General features: G+C 53.9%; 1 protein-coding gene across 3 annotated transcripts in view; it reads right to left on the bottom strand.

Annotated features, from left to right (window-relative positions):
- The window catches only part of DOCK4 (dedicator of cytokinesis 4), a 277,427-nt gene that overhangs the window by 39,667 nt on the left and 218,683 nt on the right, over nt 1-19,077 (bottom strand). For all 3 annotated transcript variants that reach the window (XM_045827550.1, XM_045827552.1, XM_045827551.1), the window contains exons 28-32: nt 15,163-15,238; nt 13,005-13,105; nt 12,511-12,569; nt 5,616-5,764; nt 3,745-3,830 (exon numbers count right to left, since the gene is read on the bottom strand). In XM_045827550.1, coding sequence (XP_045683506.1) covers nt 3,745-3,830; nt 5,616-5,764; nt 12,511-12,569; nt 13,005-13,105; nt 15,163-15,238 — 471 coding nt within the window. The remainder of the gene's footprint in view (nt 1-3,744; nt 3,831-5,615; nt 5,765-12,510; nt 12,570-13,004; nt 13,106-15,162; nt 15,239-19,077) is intronic.

Here is a 19,077-nt window from a genome sequence, read left to right as displayed (position 1 = left end):
CCCACTCGCTGTGGAGTGTACTATCCGCGCGCTCGCTCCCCAGTTCCACTCCCCGCGTCAGCAGCCACCAGGCTTTCTGTGCGGCGCCCCCCCTTCCCCGCGGGCTGCTGCCCGGCCCCCAGCCACACCCACACCCACACGTGCCTCCTGCCTCCCCCGACCTCCGGCACCTCGGCACGGAGGCACTCTGTGAACAGAGGGTAACTCCAGTTGCAACAACTAGCGTCTGCTCCCCTCTCCTCCCTGCCTCTCGGCAAGTTAACCGCACGGTGGGCAGCGCCTGAGAGCCTGAACGTGCCCCGGGGAGCGGGGCCAGAGCGCAGGCACGGCTCTGCGAGGACACCCCCCCCGTCCCTCCGAACCGAAGGATCATCCCTCTGTCCACAGTCTTGTGTGTCCTTCGTCCTGGGCGCAGAAATCGCCGGGAAAAGGGTTCTCACACAGAGCGCAGCCCCAGCCTGCGGTTCCACTCTGTGCTCAGTGGGAAGGGAGGGAGTGCAGGGAAAAGCTCCGCCGTCTCTCTGGTTTGTTCCGCGCCGTGTCCTAGCTGGCGGTGGGGGCGGGGCAGGTAGCATATGAAAGGGTGCAGCTTTCCCTGACGGACCCGCCCAGGGGGAGGCCCCCTCGTTTGATTTAAATGTGTTTTCGTTAAAAACAAACATACAAACAAAAACCCCTCGGAACAGCATCTATTTCGAGCTTAAATGCCAACGTGGCGCCGAACCAAGAGCTGAAACGCAACCGTGCCTGCCAAAGCAGCGCGGGGTGCCACGGAAACGGCCCCAAGTGGCAGCCCACACCTCCTGTGCTTTAGACGCTGAAAGACAAAGAACCCGAGTTAAGTGATCGCTCTAAAAATACACAGAGGCTTTGCAGGGGTGTGAGTGGGGCTCCTGTGCACAGCCTCCCGAGGCAGGAAGGAGCCGGAGCGTCTTGCAGGGAGAGGCAGAGCTCTGCACGGCCTGCTCCCCTGACGGGCCCAGCACCCACAGGTGGGGCCCAGCGCGCGGGCTTCTACAGCCAGCTGGTTCTTTGGGTCGAAGCTCGCCCTCCAGTCGCACCTGATACAAACCCCAGGCTACCGGCGGGGGGGGGGGGGGCTCCCTAGTTGGCCTGGGGGAGGCGGGGTATTTTCAGTGGGTCCATAATCCAGCCCACGTGCCCCGGTGAGTACACAGGGGACTCGTCCAACGACAGCACGAGGCGCTAGCTACTTCGTGCGAATAGACAGTCAGCGGGGGACCCACGGCGCTGGGCTGCAGAGTGACGCAGCGCCCAGCAGGTTTCACTCCAGGAAGGAAGCTTGTGGGGTGGGGGGGCGTGGACTTGACCCTCAGGCTACCTGTCTGTGTGTCAAGCTGGGTTGTGCTGGGGCTGTCACGCGTACTTAAAGCACCTGTGTCTGCACGCTGTCTCAGTCTGCACAAAAGCGTCAGGTGCCTGGGGGACAGATCACGGAGCGAATCCTGTGTCTCCAAACTACAACCTGCTGTGATGGCCGAGTAAGTCTCTCAACTGCTCTGGCGTCTTACTGGACTGCTCAGAGCAGCACAGGGGGGAAACCCGAGACGGGGGTTACCTCTCCTGGAAGCTCCCCCAGGACCCCCCAAGGCTGGGGGTCCCCCGCCACGTGCTCCCCCAGCCCAGTCCCGCCTGCGTCCCCGGCCCGAGGAGCGTCCTGGCATGGGCCGGGGCTCAGTCAAGCCTGGTGAGCGCTTCAGGACCGCCAGGGGGAGCCCGGTCCGCGTCTGACCCTCTGTTCTGAGCACTCACACTGGCGTCCGCGATCCGCAACATCTGCGTTATCGAGAGCGATCAGCCCCGACCCTTGCCTCAGAAGTATGCAGCATGGGTAGACCCAGACGACGTCAGGGTTGGAGGGAGCAAGACGCGCGAGTGCCTGGGAAGGCGCCGTCGGAATGGAAAGGCTCACACTAGGGCAGCTGCTACGTTTCAGGAGCAGGGAGTCGCTTCCGGCTCCTGAACTAACTTCCAGGAGTCCCAGACAGCCAACGGGGCTCCGTCCTGTGACCGTGCAGCAGTGGGTCGCTGTGACGGTGCTACTTCGCCCCGATTCCCACGGCCAAACAGTGTGTTCCCATCACCCGAAATGCAGGTGGGTTTCCACTTCCTTTTCTGGGCCCAGGTAGCAAAGAGGATGTAATGATCACCTCGTCGGGTTTCATGTGTCCCCACTGCGCTGATCGTCCAAGCAGGAAAGGAAAGTATCTATTGTAACACGTTTCTAGTATTATGCCAAAAAAAAAAAAAAAAGCACAGCACAAGAATAAAAATCCCCATTGAATAAACCAGGCCCTTTAAATAGTCCTAATTATAGATGATTAATATGTTAAACATTGCTGTGATTTCAACGCCAAGGCCTCTCCGCTGTTTCAAAGTCCCGTTCACACAGCGGCGATCCAAGCTGCTCACTCGCAGGCCGCCACTGAAGCAGCCGCAAGGCGCCACGGAAGCGAGCGAGGGGCTCTTCATCTTGCGCATTTATTACCAAAATTAATCCCGAATCTCAAGAGACTCATTCCACTGAGTGCCTTCTCATTTAGTGCTTTGTTCGAACAAAGGCCCCGTGACTGGCACGAGGGCTGCTTTCAAGAGCAATTCATTACAGCGGACGGGGTTTTAACCAGCGTCCTCGCTCCACGCCAGTGCTGTGGGGGGCTCCCGCTTTGCCCACGCGAACGGAGGCGGGCTTGCTGGACACTGACTCCAGCTCCAGGGCAGCGCAGCGCCAGGAGACGCAGCGCCGTTCGGGATTCCGTGCGCAGAGGGAGGGCATTGTCGCCCCCCATCCCCCGCACTGCCACAGGAAATCTGCACACCCGTCCTTGGCTCGTCTTTTCCGCAGAATCTTCTTAAAAGCTTCAGGTAAGATCCTGAATCAGGCGAGTGGAAGTCTCCCAGTCGCCAGCAATACTTTCCAGACCTAGGTGAATTCTTACACCCAGGGCTCCGAGCTGTGAGCGTGAGTCAGTGCTCCAGCGCTCCTGCTCACTTTCGGGCGGGCCCCGGGCACAGGAAGCACTGGGTAAGTGTGCAGGCTCGAAAGCGACGAAGGTGCACAGAACGCCGGAGAGAAAGCAAGTGCTGGCCTGAGAATCCTGAACACCCTTCCGTGTCCACAGGGCCACGTCCCACGGCAGACAGACACCTGCAGCAGCAGCCCCTCCTGGGACGCGCCCCTCTCTGCTGATGAGGACGATCTCGGTCCCTTGCCCCGTCCCCAATGCAGAATTCACTAACAATGACTCGCTCCTGTGAGTCTCTAACAGGAAACTCTCAGGGAGCCACAGACGCCGCCCCGGCCAGCGGCGCAGCAGGACGACAGCAAGTGCTGGAGGGTGGATGGGGACTGGGGACTGGGGTCCAGTGGCCAGGCCTTGCAGGGCACCGCGCACCGACACAACAATCACGCATTTTGGGTCTCCTCCCCCTCTCAGCCCACCTGGAAGCCATTCTCCTCCCACCCCGGTTCGCAAGTTCCCGGGCAGGAGGAGGGCGAGGGCTGCCCTGGGCCACAGGACCTGTCCCGTTGCAGACGAACATGAGACAAGTCTAACCATCAGTACAAGCCGACCCGTGTGCTGGAGTCAGGCCAGCCCCCTGGACCTCCCCCTCAGCAAAGACAAAGTGCACCCGTGAGCCCCAGCTGCTGCCGCGCCACCCAGCTGCGCACTGCCGATGCTAACCCCCGGCTGGACCCCACGGCGGGGAAATGCTACTCACATACTGTTGAAGAGCTCACGGTAGGTTTCGTCACCTTTGCCTTCGGACATCAGGCTGTCCAGTTTGTCGATGAGCCTGGTCTCCACCTGAAACACACCCAAGTATGACTCCCTGCCCCGCTCCACGGGCGGCATGTCCTGGCAGATGGAGACAGAGACCTCGGCAGGAGGACACGCCACGGATGACTGCGTGTGGGAGTGGCACGAGCCACTGTGGTTAACGGCAGTCTCCCCACCCCACCCTAGGCCTCGGCACCCCCAGGGGCGAGCTCAGACGGAGCAGCCTGGCTTCCAGCACCTCCCCACGGGGTGGCAAAGCACCTACTGGTTGCATGCCACCCAAACGCTAGTGGCCCAGCTCCAACCTTTGAACCCTGTAGGAGCTATGAAAACTGGCAAACCATTTCTTCTCTTAAAAATCACTATGCATGCATATGAACATCAGTCAAGTAACAGATCCTTGAACATTAACTTAAATCTTTGATGTGTTTTCTGGTTTTGCTTTTTTTATTTTGCTCGAACAGGTCGAGGCTGCACAGAGCCCGACCAGCAGGTGAGAGGCGCCCGTCCACGCACAGGTGGGGCCCTGGGATGCTCTGTGTCAGCAGTGAGCAGGGGGAGGGAGGGGGGACACGGCTCCCGAGCACCGTGGGCCAGACGGCCCTGCCTCCCAGAAGGACAGTCCCCCAGGCTTGATGGCACCCGAGCCAGCGGGGGAGACAGAAAAGGACAGACCTCTCCAGCCAGACACCTGGATAAGCGGGGCCTGCGGAAGGGCCTGACTTTGTCCCAGGACTTGGGCCCACTCGCTCCTTGCAATCTCGTGTCAGTGAGGGGGCGGAGACCAAAGGGAGTCGCAGTGGCCCCCCCACCCCCCAGTACAGTGCTTCAGCGGCCTCTCAGTCAGCTACTCGCTTTCTCGGAAGCCAAGGTAGACACAGACATGGGCGAAACGCCAGGCTTTCGGCCACAGGACAGTTCTGTGCAGGCCCTCGGCTTGCTGGTCAAGTGGGTGGTGGGTTTTCTAAGATGCGAGCAAGGTAACTTCACTGGGAGGAGACGAAGCATGCAGGCGAGTGCATGCAAGTGAATGCAGTGCAGGTGAGAACAGTAGGAGTTAGTGTAGTTCAGGTGAATGTAGTTCAGGTGACTGGAGTGCAGGTGAATGCAGTGCAAGTTGAGTGCATGTGGTGAGAGCACAGGGGCGAGAGCACGCGGATAAGTGCACTTCAGGTGAAAGTACGCAGGTGAGCGCACGCAGGTGAGCGCACGCAGGTGAGCGCAGTGCCTAAGAGCACAGAAAGGAGTCCTCGTGTCTGCAGCCTGAGCGACACGGCAGGGCGGAAGCAGCTGACTTCTGACACAGTCTGGCTTTGGAAGGAGAATATGCATCTTTTCCAAAACCGGACCAGAGCTATGAGAACCTACACCGACAAAAAAAGATAGGTTCCTCTGCTCGGAATCTCCTGTGCAAGAATTTCCACCGCTTTCCCCTTTAAATTAATCCTCAACGCTTGGAGCAAAGAGGCATCACAGGTGCCGCGCCTCAGAGGCTCAGAGCCGTCCCCGCGTATAATGAGCAGACCACCGTGAGCCCGATGGTTTTAAGGCTCGTTAACCTTCTGACCCCCCGTGTCGTGTCCGACGGGGAGCAAAGGAAGTCTCTGCCCGTCCTTAAACACAGACATGGGAAATCACACCACTTTTTAGCTGAAACGGAATGAAATGGCTTTTCAGGGCTTCCCGGAGGCGCAGGGCAATGCAGGACCAGGGGCGTGTCCCAGGCCTCAGGGCCAGGAAGGGGCCGGCCGGGCGGGACCCTGCCCTGCTGCGGGCTAGTCGTGCTCAGCCAGGACCGAGGGGCGGCCCCACCTGCTTGAAGTTGCCGCTGCGCCTCTGCTCCCAGTCCATCATGTCGTGGAAGATGGGGATCACGACGTTGCGCAGGTCCGGCTGCGGGATCAGGGTCACCTCCAGGAAGGGGCCGATCAGGGCGGGGATGAAGTGGAGCTTGTGTTCTCCTGAATTGAATAAAACGGTTGCGTTTCAGGCTCGTGCATCTTAGTAGGACTTCAGAAAATTAACACTACAAAACGTGTTTAAAACTACTTTAAGTACCGTTGTCTCCGTTATTACCCTCTCCTCAAGTGAGGACAGATTTCCTGAAGCAGAGATGTAAGCAGTAAGTTTCAACGTGCTGGTTAATTTAAAACTAGAGAATTTGTTTTTTCAGTTATAAAAAAGCCCCCAGATACAATTAAAAATTATATAAATCACCAGGGGTCGGTTGTATCTGCCCGAGTATCTGCCCGAACACTCGCCCACTGGAATTTCTATGCTGCCAATTGATGAATGAGGCTGAAGGGCAAGCAGGTAAAGGTCCTCAGTGTCACGAACTGGAGAGGTCAGGCGCCCCTTCCACACAGGGGTGTCACACTCATCTTCACCGGGGGCGGGGGGGGCCCACGTCAGCCTCGCGGTTGCCTTCGAAGGGCCGAGTGTAACTTCAGGGCTGTGTAAATGTAGCTACTCCTCAACAGTTCAGCGAGAGTTTGGTGCTGCCTCCAGGCAGAAACAAGGTGCCCGGCCGGATACAACAAGGGGGAGGCCGGATTCGGCCCGCGGGCCTTGTGTCTGCCCCCTGTGCTTTAGAACAACGTGCGACAGCCCAGAGGACATTCCCGAGGGCCGCCCCGGTCACTGCCTCCCGGTGGGGGGACTGCAGGGGACTTTTATGTACAAAAAAGGGGGTTGCAACCTGTATACATATTTTTTACATCACAAACACAGCCTAAATAAAAATCTACATGGTGGTCCCAAAGAAATGGATTTATCGTAACACATTTCTGAAAAGGCTGCACTGTAACAAAGGTGAACCCAAAACGGTGTGTTAGCAAGCCTCAGAGGTATGGGACTAGTAAGGGGGAGGAAGGGGTGTGGAGGGCGGGGTGGACACGGAGGGCGGGGTGGACACGGACAGCGCCATCTGGCAGATGAGTGTTGAGTTCGGTCCATCACCCTAATCACCTGTGTTACGTCTCATGGTTTCTATTTTTATCAGGAGACATCTGTGCGCTGTGGAAAACGCACGGTTTCTCCAGAGCAAACCCTCAGCCTCCACTTACGGCCGCCCAGGACGGGGCGGGGAGTGGGCGGAAGTCACCGCGCTCCCGGAGAGGACCATCTGCCCGTCTGTCTGCTTCCCGCCTTCGAGCTCTGGTATCTGACCCTGAGGTCAGACACACACAAAAGCCATACCGTGCGGAGTTGCCTGCCCACTTTGGAACTCCTGCCTTCTCGCTGATTTGCTTTGTTTGAACTGGAAGGCATTCGGGCGGCCATGGAGCTTGGACATGTATATAAATCCAGGCACGAACAGAATTTAATTTCCCGTGGACGTGGGGGTGTGTCAGAGGAAGGAGAACGTGAAGGGAAGGGTGGGGAAGGAGGGAGAAGTGTCGGATGTGGTCAGAGGTGGGCAGGCCCACGTGGGTGTCGGGGAAGCCACTGCTTTTGCGACTGGAGTGCCGCACGACAGCCCTGCCGTCTCCAGAAGGGGGTCCCACCCTGGACCCCAACACCATGGGCACTCAGCAGGACTCCGCCGGCAGCCCTGCCCGTCCGAAAGCCCCTTGACCGTGGTCGCCGAGGTCACACAGTCCCTTCCTCTCCCCCGGAGACTTCGTCAAAGGCCACTTCACCGTCTCTCCCCATCTGTGAGGGGCGCACCCCCACTCCGTGGTGGAGGCAGGACACTGGCTGGTGACTCCTCCTGCTCCCCACCCTGAGCTTAGCCGGCCTCGCCACCAGAACTTTCTTACACATCGTAAGAAGCGTCCTTAGTAACAGGACCTGCTTTTATTTTCCTCCCAAACCAGCAGCACGTGCAAGACCGACAAAGACACTGCGGCAGAATCTACACCCGTGTGCGTTCCTCTGCCCGCACCCCCTACCCCCGCCCCCTATGCACACTCTGAGCGGGCGGCTAGCACCTGCATTTGCCCTTCTTTCCCTTGGCTATTTTTGTCGGGGCAGACAGCAGAGAACCTGAGCTCAGGGACTCACTGTCAGCGGTAAAAGCCAGACGTGCTCCGGGGTTGTCCAAGGTGTCCTGGAGGGCAAGTGGAGGGAAGGGAAAGGGTGGGGGTGGGGGCGTGGATCCTGTACAGACAGAAGCCCGCAGGTCCTGCAATGGGCCAGCCTGACTCCTGCTCCCTGGCCCAGCCCCAGGAGACGGCTGCAGGGGTTCAAGGTCTCCCACCAGTGCTCCGGCACTGCCACCGCCGGGCAGAAACACGAACGGAGGACAGAGGCCACCCCGGCAAGGACTAATAACCAGAAGGGCCTCCCAGGACACTGGGGGTGGGGGGATGGGAGAGGCAAAGAATTCAGACTAACGTGGGACTCCTGCCAGCGGGAGGTCCCACCAAATATGCGTGGGTGGGATGAGACGTAGGGCCACCACTGTGACCTCCCTTGCGACCTTTCCAGAGCCCGGCAGCCTTCGGCCTCTCTAGCGAATGTCATCACAGCCTTCCTCTAGTCCCCAGCAGTTTCTTAGGAGCACTTTCGAATCTCTTTTTTAAAAAAATCTCTTCCATCATCTCTAGACAGTTCATGGACTGATTTTCTTTTCAGAACTTTTTTTACTATGAACAATCTCCATGCATACAAAATTGCCAGGAACAATACAACAAATCCTCACCTACCCATTATCTAGTTGATAGTTATCAATGTTTTCGACCAATCTTGCTCACCTACTGCCGCACCTTCTCCCCCCCCCCAGGGCATCTTAAGCCAAGTGTCAGCCATCCTAGCTTTTACTTGTACACACGTGGGTAAGCATCCCCAACAGGCGGGGTGTTTTAGAACTATGGACTCACAATGCCTTTATCTCTCTTAACAAAGGCCAATGGTCATTTCTTATATCGATCTAAAAACATGGCATTTACAGTCGGTTTCTTCCAGTCGCAACCCCGAGTCCTCGGGCTGCATCTTGCAGCCGCCTTCTCCCCGGGCGGGCAGGAGAGCGGCCCTGCCTACCTGTGAGTCGCTGCGCGGGGACGCCTCACCTCCGGACCTGCCGAGAACACGCAGGGGGACGCGGCACCCGCGCCAGCCCCTCCCAGCCCCCCACCCCAGAAACCCAGGTTCTGACCCCGTCAGCAAAGCGAAACCTTGAGCAAAGCATGTGTGGCGAGAGCAAAAGCGAGGTCATCGAAGAGACGTCCTCCGAGAGCGCAGGCTGAGGACACCTCGTCTCTCACCGCCCGCCACGTGGTCTCGTTTGGAAGAATTTAGGGCGCCCGAGACTGGGGCGGCTGGGGTTTTACACGTGTGCACATAGAGGAACAGGCGCCGGGGAAAGTATTGATTCTTCCACGGCAGCTACAAGACGCCGTGTTTGCCAATGTGGAAGAAGGAGCCCGTTTATATTTAGCAAGAATGTTAGTTCAACTAAAAATAGGGAGGAAAAAACTGAACCTTGCAACGCGCTGGAAGCCGAATGTGGGGCAGGGTGGGGAGGAGGAACCCGTCTCTCCGCAGACGACTCCTGCGAGCGGCTGTAGAGACACGTAACATTTCGGCGGCAAATGTGCACCGTCTCCCCTCTCCTGGCAGAGCACTCTTAGTCCTTGGACTTAGAGAATGAAGAGACTGAGCAGTGACACTGAGGAAAAGGCGCTCCCCTGTCTCTACTAGGTCTTCACTCTTGAAAAGTAAATTATTTGATCAAAACCACCATGACACGCCACCTCACGCCCAGGAGAGCGGCTGCCGTAAGGACACAAAATAACAAGTGTTGGCGAGGACGTGGAAGGAGGCGCTGGGGCCTCGAGCACGCTGGTGGGGAGGGGGGCTGGGAGGGGCGGCCACTGCGGGAACAGCGAGCCCGCCTCCAGCCTTGGACGCGGAGCTGCGGCTGTTCCCGGGCAAATCCCAGCAATCTGTTTAAAAGCCGACCGACCGCTGAATTGCGAGGGCCCTGATTTCCCAGTCCTCCGAGGACGCCAGACAAAGCCCGTGTACTCCTAGCACGTGGGAGAACCCCCACGCTTCTGCGGTAGACGCCCGTGGCTGGAATCTGACGCACGCCTGTTGGCCGGTAACCCCGGTGTCTGCGGACCGACCGGCTGGGTGGTGTCCGGTGGCAGACGGTGCCATTAGTGACGCTGGGCATCCGCTCTCTGCGTTTACTTCCTTGGACTTAGTGATTGCTGTCTCTACTGACGATGACAGGATCTTGACTTATGAAATCATAAAAGTTTATTTGCTTTACTAAAACAGGTGAATTTATCTATATCAAGCTCCCCCCCATAAATTGAAGGAAAAATTTAAAATACAAGGTTTAATAGCTAACTTCTTAATAGGAATGGACCATTTTTTTTCTTGTACCCCCCCAGAATCACTTGCATGTAGCCAGTGCTTTATGAACTACAGTAAATTGAATTTATTAGCCTGTTCCATTAAAAAAATAAAATCTATAATTATCTAAAATATGTTTCTTTCATATTCAAAATACTCACTACGGTATATTGATAGGTAAACTGAATTGTAACTAATGTATTTTGATACGCCTAAGTAACAAGCTCACTTAAGGCCTGTAAGGGGTGTTCAAATCCTACCTGGAATGCTTGATTTTTCTGACCACTTTATAGAAATATACACTGGCAAAGGAGCTTCGACTTCTCTGAACATTTCCCAATCTAGCTGCCGTACAATAGGAATGACCTCTGAAATTCACCTAATGCTTTGGAAGTCTCAGAAAACTTAGGACACCACTCTGGGGAAATAAGGAAGAAGCCACGGAATGAAGTGAAAATTGCCACTCACCGGGGCCCGCCCGACCTCCGCCCTGCGGGGGGCGAGCAGGGGACGAGTGGGGGCGGGTGGCTGAGTGCAGCGGGGGTGACCAGCCTGCTCCAGCGGGGCCCGTCTCCTGGGCTGGGCACACAGGACGGGCCAGCGCCCCCTAGGGCAGCGCTTCCACATCTGCAACCCCGTGCCCGGGAGCGGCTGCAGGGCGTGCAAGCTCAGGGGCTGGGCCCGCCCCCGGGGCTCTGGTCCAGCGGGTCTGGGGTGCCACCCAGACCCGCGTCTTCTACAAGCTGCTGGGGACACTTGTGGCGGGTCCCCGAGCGCCCCCATTCTGAGTTCTGACATGGCGGTGCATGACGGGGCCAGCACACACACAGGCTTTCACACTCTCTAGATCTCCCAGGAAACCAAAGAAGTCATTGAGCCTAAACAGTTTCATTTTGAAGACAGAACAGAGAAGAAGAGTTGACGACGTACACGGTGACACCTCCCGGGGCCAGCTCTACGGAGCGAGCCGGGGCTCCTGGGCCCACGTGCACGGCCACGTCCGGCCGGGAGAGAGGCTGACGCACAAACAACCGTACGCAGCGATGCTAGGATTTCTAGAACACTCTGGTCATCCAGACGACTCCGTCCTGGCCTGCCCACTGAGCCTGGACAAGAGCCTCAATCCACGGTCCCCCCAGAGCATTTCCACGTGGCATTCTCTGGAGACCACCTCGCTAAATTAATGCCGATGCCATACGGACACTCCGAGGGCCTCGGTCTACTCCTGGGAAATGAGGGCACGGAGAATGACCGCAACGTGACCACGGGCAGGAGTGCTCTGCAAAGGGGACAAACGGCTGCTCCTCCTGAGCGGCCTCTAGTGACACGCCCTGGGCTCCTCAGACGGCTGGACGCTGCTCTCTGGACACGCGCTCTCTTTTCCTGATTGGACCAGCAGGCGGAGGGCACGGAGCTCGATGACCCGCACGGCAAGGCTCCCTTGAACTGCTGTGTGTGTGTGTGTGTGTGTGTGAGAGAGAGAGAGAGAGAGAGAGAGCGAGCTGCACACACCCTGGGGAAACACCGCTCTAACATGAATGAGGTCTAACGATGATGCCTCTATTCCCACGCACAGAAAACATACCCCGCCGCCTCCGAGCTGCGCTCGGATGGGCCCGAGAGAAAAGGCACCTTCAGGTCACTGCACATTCAACTCAAAGAGGCTCATCGTTTAGCAAATCACGAGGAAGAACACCACGCAGCGGCAGAGGATGAACACTATACACGTGCACAGGTAACGTACCAAACAGGAAGTAACGTGCCAAACGAAGGAAGTAAATAACAGAAACCCTCTGCCAATGGGATTCTAGAACAGCCTCTCTTCCAAGTACCGTCATTTTCTACGTAACCAGACCTGTGGCATCGGTCTGCTGGAATAATTCGCTCTGTCTGCTGTGGCTGATTCACAGAACTGACCTAGTAGTTTCTTAGCAACTGCAGACACTTTTAGATCCTTTGGTTACAGTATTCATGATATAGGTCAGTGGTTTTAATTTTTTAAGAGTCGTGACACTCAAGTCAATTTTCATGAAGTTTAACCACATTTGTTATGATTCACAGCCTCAGTTCAGAGTTCTAGAAATTTGGAGGTGTTACAATTTCAAATTTCGACAGGTTAATTGTGTATATTACTGGAGAGCTGGTAGATTATACAATTTATCTTTCACTGATCATGAAACAGATAAAGATAAGGTGGCTTGCTTCAGCCAGACACCAATTTAAAGAATTAGCCACTACCCTCTCCAATGCCGTGTCATTAGTTCCTCTAGTCTAGACAACTTAATTGATTCAGACACTTGGGTTCCCGCGCTGTCATCGGGAAATCGCCAGCCTCACTTGGGCACTCCTGGGCACAGTGAGAAGCTGCGCGATGCAGGTGGCTACTCTCTTCCTCACTTACCCAGGTTCTGCCACATGCTGAAAACCTCACAGCCCATGGTCACCCGCATGTCACCATACCTGCAAGAGAACAGAAGTCACTCCTGACACCCAGCCCCCGGAACAAAGAAGCATTTGTGTCTCTTTAGGACACACTCTCGAACCCTGAGTTCAATGACAGTACGTGTCTAATTAAAGACGTTTAATGTGCGGGACTTGATGCCTCCAATTCAAACCTTCATATCAATCCTTCAGTAAAACAGATTTGTCTCGTAATTTTCACTTTGACAGGAATGTTGAATCCCGAAAGACTCGGGACAGAAAAAAAAAGCTTAAATAGGTTCAAAATACTGAAACTGCCAGAAAAGCTGGCTTCTGGTCCTCTCGCTCATTATCCCTCCGCTGCAGTTCCCAGTGGCGGACGTCTGATTTCTGAGTCACTTCAGCCGAGCAGCGTGGAAAAGGGACAGCGCTGGCTGTGTCCCCTATCCCCCCTGGTCAGACACCGGTACTTACTTTTCCAATACCTTTTTCTTTTTGGAAGGTGTGAACATCTCCAACTGCAGACACAACTGGTTTATAAAAATGACGGCGAGGTAAAAGTAGGAGTCCCAGATCTGAAACGAGAGCAGAGTGTTTAAGTCTACGGTGTCCTAGAGATACTCGCAGGTGAAGTGATATGGCATCTTGGGTTGGCTCCCCAAGCGGCCCATGCACGGGGTATGGCCAGTCACTGTGGAGGCCAGGTAAGGGTGCCTGGGGCTCCTCGCTTGACTCTTTCCACTTTGCCGTGTGCTCCGGGCGTCCTGCCACAAAGGAGGGGACGAAGGGGACACTGTGTGTGCGAGTGGCCGCAGTGCTGGGTCCCAGGCTTCTAGAACTCTCTGGCGTACACTAACCGGCACACGCCTTATTTCTCTTTTAGCCTACGTGTCTCCAAGGGGGATGAGGCAGGAGATGGGTCACAGAATTCCTGCGTGAATTCATTTTTGGAACTCCTCTTAATGTGGAGCTCAGATACATGCATACACTTCTTTGGAAATGTTGGTTTTCTTAAATTTGGACGGTATAGAACAATCTCCTGCCCGGACAAAGCTTCTGAGTCAGGGTTTTCTTATCCCCAAAATAGCGTCAGATGGAGATCAGCATAAAACTCCTGGCAATAAACTCAACTGAAACCATGTAGGACATCATAACAGGAAACCACTTCTCCACTGACACCATGCAAAATCACAAATAAACAGGAGAACTATTAAAAAGGAGAGCTACCTTTCATACAAAACCGAGAGCTCACAAATGATGAAAATACAAAGTATGCTAGAACCGCCCCCCAGGACACTGAACACAGGTCCCGGACAGACAATTCACAAAATATGAGTTTTAGTTAATAACTGGTCAGAAACTAATAACTAGCAACTAGTCTATAACTAATAACTAGTAAGAAATGCTAATTAGAGCAAAGAAGATTTTAACCCTTAGCAAACTGTGAAAAAAAGTTGTCTCTGCCAGTGCTGGTGCAGACACGAGGAATCAAATGGTTGGTGTGACAAGTTAACTCAATAGTTCTTATAAATACTTGGCCAAAGAAATAATCAGTGACATATGCCACATTTTATTTTGTAAGACTGTACATAAAAAGATTTATAAGAATAAAATACTAGAAACAACCTAAGTATTAAAAAGGAGAGATTTAATTATGCGATTTTGATATGCTAATTGAGGTATGAGATAAATATTATGCAACCATTAAAATTCCACTGGTTTTTACTGTATTTGCTTTTTTTTGGGGGGGGGGAATTCTCTAGTTATTCAATAAGGACATCTTATTAAATGTCTAATGTGAAAAATGTTATTTAAAAAAGAATAAGCGTCTTGGCTGGTGTGTCTCAGTGGATTGAGTGCCATCCTGTGAACCAAAGGGTCACCAGTTTGATTCCCAGTCAGGGCACAGACCTGGGTTGTGGGCCAGGTCCCCAGTAGGGGGCACACAAGAGGCAGCCACACACTGATGTTCCTCTCCCTTTCTCCCTCCCTTCCCTTCTCTCTAAAAAGGAATAAATAAAATCTTTAAAAAAGAAAAAAGAATAAGAAATAAAGATGGCAAAAACAGAGGCTCTGCCCACATTGTCACCGTTCACCATCTGCCATTTAAAAACTAGGCTATCAAGAATTCTCAGGGACCCAGACACAGCACAGCACATCACAGATGTCCAGGGTTCTGCCTTAAAGAATGTTACTAATCTTTCTTTTTTCCCCATTAATGTAGTCTAAAAATAAGAGGAAGATGAAAAATTAAAGAAAGTAATGCGATTACTTTGTACATTTTTTTTTTCACATAAACTGTCTTTTCAACCATGTCTTAAAAACATTATGTTCTAAGTCCCCTTTGTCATGCATGGGGACCACACAGAGAAGAATAAGAAAAATGACAGTAACAGTCAAGAACTGTCTTCTCTTAAGTACTGTGACTCCCACCATGTTGGTAACTATGATTACAGCCCTGACTTACTCACACATGTAATGAAACCCTTCTAATAATATTCACAATTAAAACACACGTAGCCCAAGATTAGTTTGAGGTAGCTGGAATACATTGATTTTCCTATTATTAAGAGGAAAAAAATCCCCACGAGGTAATTTCCTGAGTATGAACAGTCACATAATTGATGCTTACCTTATAATCGAAGTTTTCATTTAGGAAGTTCTTACGGAGCGCGTCTGACAGGTAGAGCACCGTGGTGATGATGACGCTGGGACCAAAGAGAGCACAGACAGTGTTAGGGACTCCACACCGACGAAAACCACTTATTAGATAGGGATACAAAGCAACCAAGACAAAGGACAACCTGTGGGAAGAAGTAAGCCTGTGGAACAAGATGAGGTAACTCGCATTTGAAACTTAAAAAAAGAGAGAAGGAGAAATGCCAGGTGAAAGAAAGAAAGAAGGAAGGAAGGAAGGAAGGAAGGAAGGAAGGAAGGAAGGAAGGAAGGAGGGAAGGAAGGGAGGAAGGGAGGAAGGGAGGAGGGAAGGAGGGAAGGAAGGGAGGAGGATCTATCGCAGAGGTCGGGTTCTTTGGAAGGATACACAGGAAGATCTATGATTTCATATGGCTCAGGTGGAAACATGTGGATCTCTTGATGCTTTCTAACATTTTTACCAATTTCTGAACAAAGCAATGATCTGATACAGATATACTATCTGGTTAATTAACCCTTAAAAATAAGACTTGCCCACGGCTAGAGCGAGGTTAAAGCCACTCCACTCCAGCGGCGCTCACTTGCGCTTGCCCTGCAACAGCCTGGGCTGGAGGCGGCCCCACGCGCCCCCTGGGAGCTCAGCCCTGAGTCGGTTTCCGGGCACGCAGGTCCCCGAGCCAGCTGGAAGCATTTTTGCAGACTGCTCCTTCTCTCTAGTGGACACCTGCGGTGTTTAGGAATCTTTCTTTACTTGTTCCAATTTATCCAAAACCATGAGGCTCCTTTGGTTTTATTCTTTGACTCGTGACTCAGCGCTGCAGCTCAGCATCCCAGAAAGGGCTGCAGTCTATTATTACTGTAAATGGCCAAACGACTGGAATCTGCCACAGAAGTGCAGGCACCAATTAGCCCGGACAACCGCGCTCTGTGGGCAGCGCGCGGTCAGAGGTGCACATGAAAGGCACCGGAAACCAAGGTTGCTGCCCCAAGTTGCCCAGCTGCGCCCACACTCTGGGATTCGGGACGGATCTTTAAACTGTGCTGTTTCCGCCCTGCACAAAGCTCCTCTCCCATAATCTGTGCTTCCGAAAACCACTCCAGCCCCAGGACCCACGCAGGCCCCGCTTCTCCGCTCTCTTGAAAAACGGCAAACTTCGTCCGAGGAGCCGCCTGTCACGGCTGGTTTCCGATCTGCTCTCCGGCTCACGCCAGCGAGGCTCTCTCCCGCCGCCACCTGTCAAGGCCCCTGGTGTCTGCACCACGAGTCCCAGGGCCAGCTGTCAGCCTGCATCACCCCAACCTCCCAGCCGCTGCCGACACTGCTTCCTGCAAGGCAGACTTTCCTCCGCGGGATCTCACGCTCTTCCCTTCTTGCCTTCCGCCCTGGGCTGCTCCTTCCTGCCTGCTCTGCCAGACGCTTCTCTGCACCCTGACTTGAGGTGCCGGCGTGCTCCACGCCGAGACCTAAGGACTTTCATTGTGTCAATCTATGCTTCCTCCCTGGGTGTTTTCAAGCGCAGTCCACGTGCCGGTGACCCTCCCACATCCATCTCTTGCCCCGACCTCTTCCCGAAGCTCCCGTGAGCACGTCTGGCTTCCTCCGCCACATCTCCGCCTGGGGGTCTCACATCCTCTCATACTCGAGTTCGACACAGGAATCCTCACCTGCGCTACCCCAGAGCAGCGACTCCCCCGCTCTTTTCCCCCTAAATGAACGGCAACGCTGTATGCCCTTCCATTCAGGCCAAAATCCTAAGTGCCAGTTCCTTTTTTTTTCTTCTTCCACCCAGTAATCTGCAAGTTTCCTCATTTCTGTCTTCGAAACCGACCTCCCCACTACGTCCGCTGACATCCACCTGCTCCATCCACCGTCGTGTCGTACCTGGTTGCAACATTAGCCACCTAACCGGTCCTTCCTGGTTTCCCTCTCGTCTCTCTCCCTCCCAGTGTCTGGGCCCTGTTTTCTCCCTCTCCCAGCCTCATCTGTCTTTACTGTCTCCTTCCCTCCTCCTACTGTAGCCACACTAAGCAGGCTTTCCATTTCTTAAAGGCGCCACGTTCACTCAGAGCACGGGGCCTTTGCATAGCCTATTCCTGCTGCCCAGAACCTTCTTCCTGAGCCGTTTGCCTGTCACCTCCTGCTTTCACTGTGGGCTCCAGATTCAATCCCCCATAAAAGGCCCCTCCCCTCCCAGTCTGGAACCAGTGCCTTCCACGCACATCTCACAGAACGGGGCTCGTGCTCCGTATGGCTTTTATCTTATACATTAGGTGCCGAACAGTTGCTGAGTGAATGGGCAGTGAAGGAATGGGTGACTTCCCCTTTAATTCCATAAATCCTTATTTGCTACGCAGACGTCATCTGAAAGCCAAATTAGTTAAAGGTAACAGCCAACTAAATAATGCAATGTTGGTGGGGAAAAAACACAAAAGAACATGCACGGTACATGTGAAGTCAACATGTGCACAAGACAAACAAAATAAGGCCTCCAGTTTCAACTGCGGGGCCAGAGACCTCCTACTTTCCTCAGTAAGCCAGTCTGCTGAGAAAGTCATCTCCTTGAAACTGTCTGCGAAGCTGTGACTTTATTTTCGTGCTGTACTGTGCAAGGTGAGGGGAAGGGGGTGAAAAGCAGCCCGTCTCAAAGTGTCCTGAATTTTTGATTCCTAGTTTTCATCTCCCTTATGTTCTTCTTTCCCCCTCGGATTCAGCAGCACGTGTCCTCGTCTGAAACACCTACCATGGGCTCACGGTGGGTGCAGTACAGCTTCGCAAGCCAGCAGGCCGGAGAAGTCATGGTTCTTGTCCTTGGGAAATCCCACAGTATTAAACAGTCGGGGGCAATAAACAAAAGAACACGCTAACCCCCAGGGATCTGGTCACGGCTCCCGGATGGACTCACACAAAGCAGTGGGCAGAGGATTTGGGACGACACAGCTTATGGGTGAAAGTTAAGGGCATTTGACTTACTTGAAAACACAGAGAGAAAGAACCATCCCACAAAATAATATATATTTTGAGGGATGAGCTATTCTGTGGAGTTCAAGGGTAGGGCCAGGGTGACTTCTCTGCTAGTTGCCACTAACACAGCAGGGATGAGGCACACAGGCGGGTGGTAAGCATGGGAGTTGGTGTTAAAATGCCCCTTTGAGAGGCCCTGGACACGTATTGTCTGAGAAAGTCCGTTCCAGGGGAGAAAAGGTGGCGAACCTCAGATGGAGACGCAGCACCTGCAACTTGTGTCTACACGGTTTAGCGAAGTGCCAACTTTTCCTTCCTGCCGTGTGCTCTTCAACATATTTAACGTATCTTTAACATCTTTCAGAAATTTATTCTCCTACCAATCTTATAGATGTTACTGTTTTTTGCCGATGAAGCTCAAGGACTTGGAGGCTTACTTCTGGACTTCCTTGCATTTATAAAGCAAGAACACTCTTATGTGCTTTCGTCATTTGAGTGAGATACGGCGCGGGTGGATGAGCGGGGAGAAGCGAGGACAGGAGGGTGTGGGACAGCGGAGAGCAGGCGGCCTGGTCCGCCCCAGCAGGCGCCTCCCAGGCCCTGGGGTTCTGTCTGCGGCGGGACTGGCCACAGCCACACACGGCCGCAGCCAAGGGAAAAGGGGACCCAGTCCCTGTGGGTTCCGCCTGGGAGGCAACGGAATGAGATCACCGCCCTTAGCAAAGGCCGATGGCCTTGCCCTTGGCTTTGCCACCGGAGCCGTCTCTGTCCCAACGTCTCGCACAGAACCCGTCTCACACAAAATCACACTCCTTTTGGTTAACGCTGCAGATGAAAATTTTGACCGTAACATGTTTACCCAAAAGCAGGGTCTGGACTTCTAGGTCTGTTACCCACTCATGTGACCACGATGTCTTCATAAACAGAGTA

Source organism: Phyllostomus hastatus, unplaced genomic scaffold, assembly GCF_019186645.2.
Source record: "Phyllostomus hastatus isolate PE091 unplaced genomic scaffold, TTU_PhHast_1.1 phas_scaffold_78, whole genome shotgun sequence".
NCBI lineage: Eukaryota > Metazoa > Chordata > Mammalia > Chiroptera > Phyllostomidae > Phyllostomus > Phyllostomus hastatus.
Note: the sequence above shows the minus strand (reverse complement) of the source record. Positions and strands in the feature narration are given on the sequence as shown.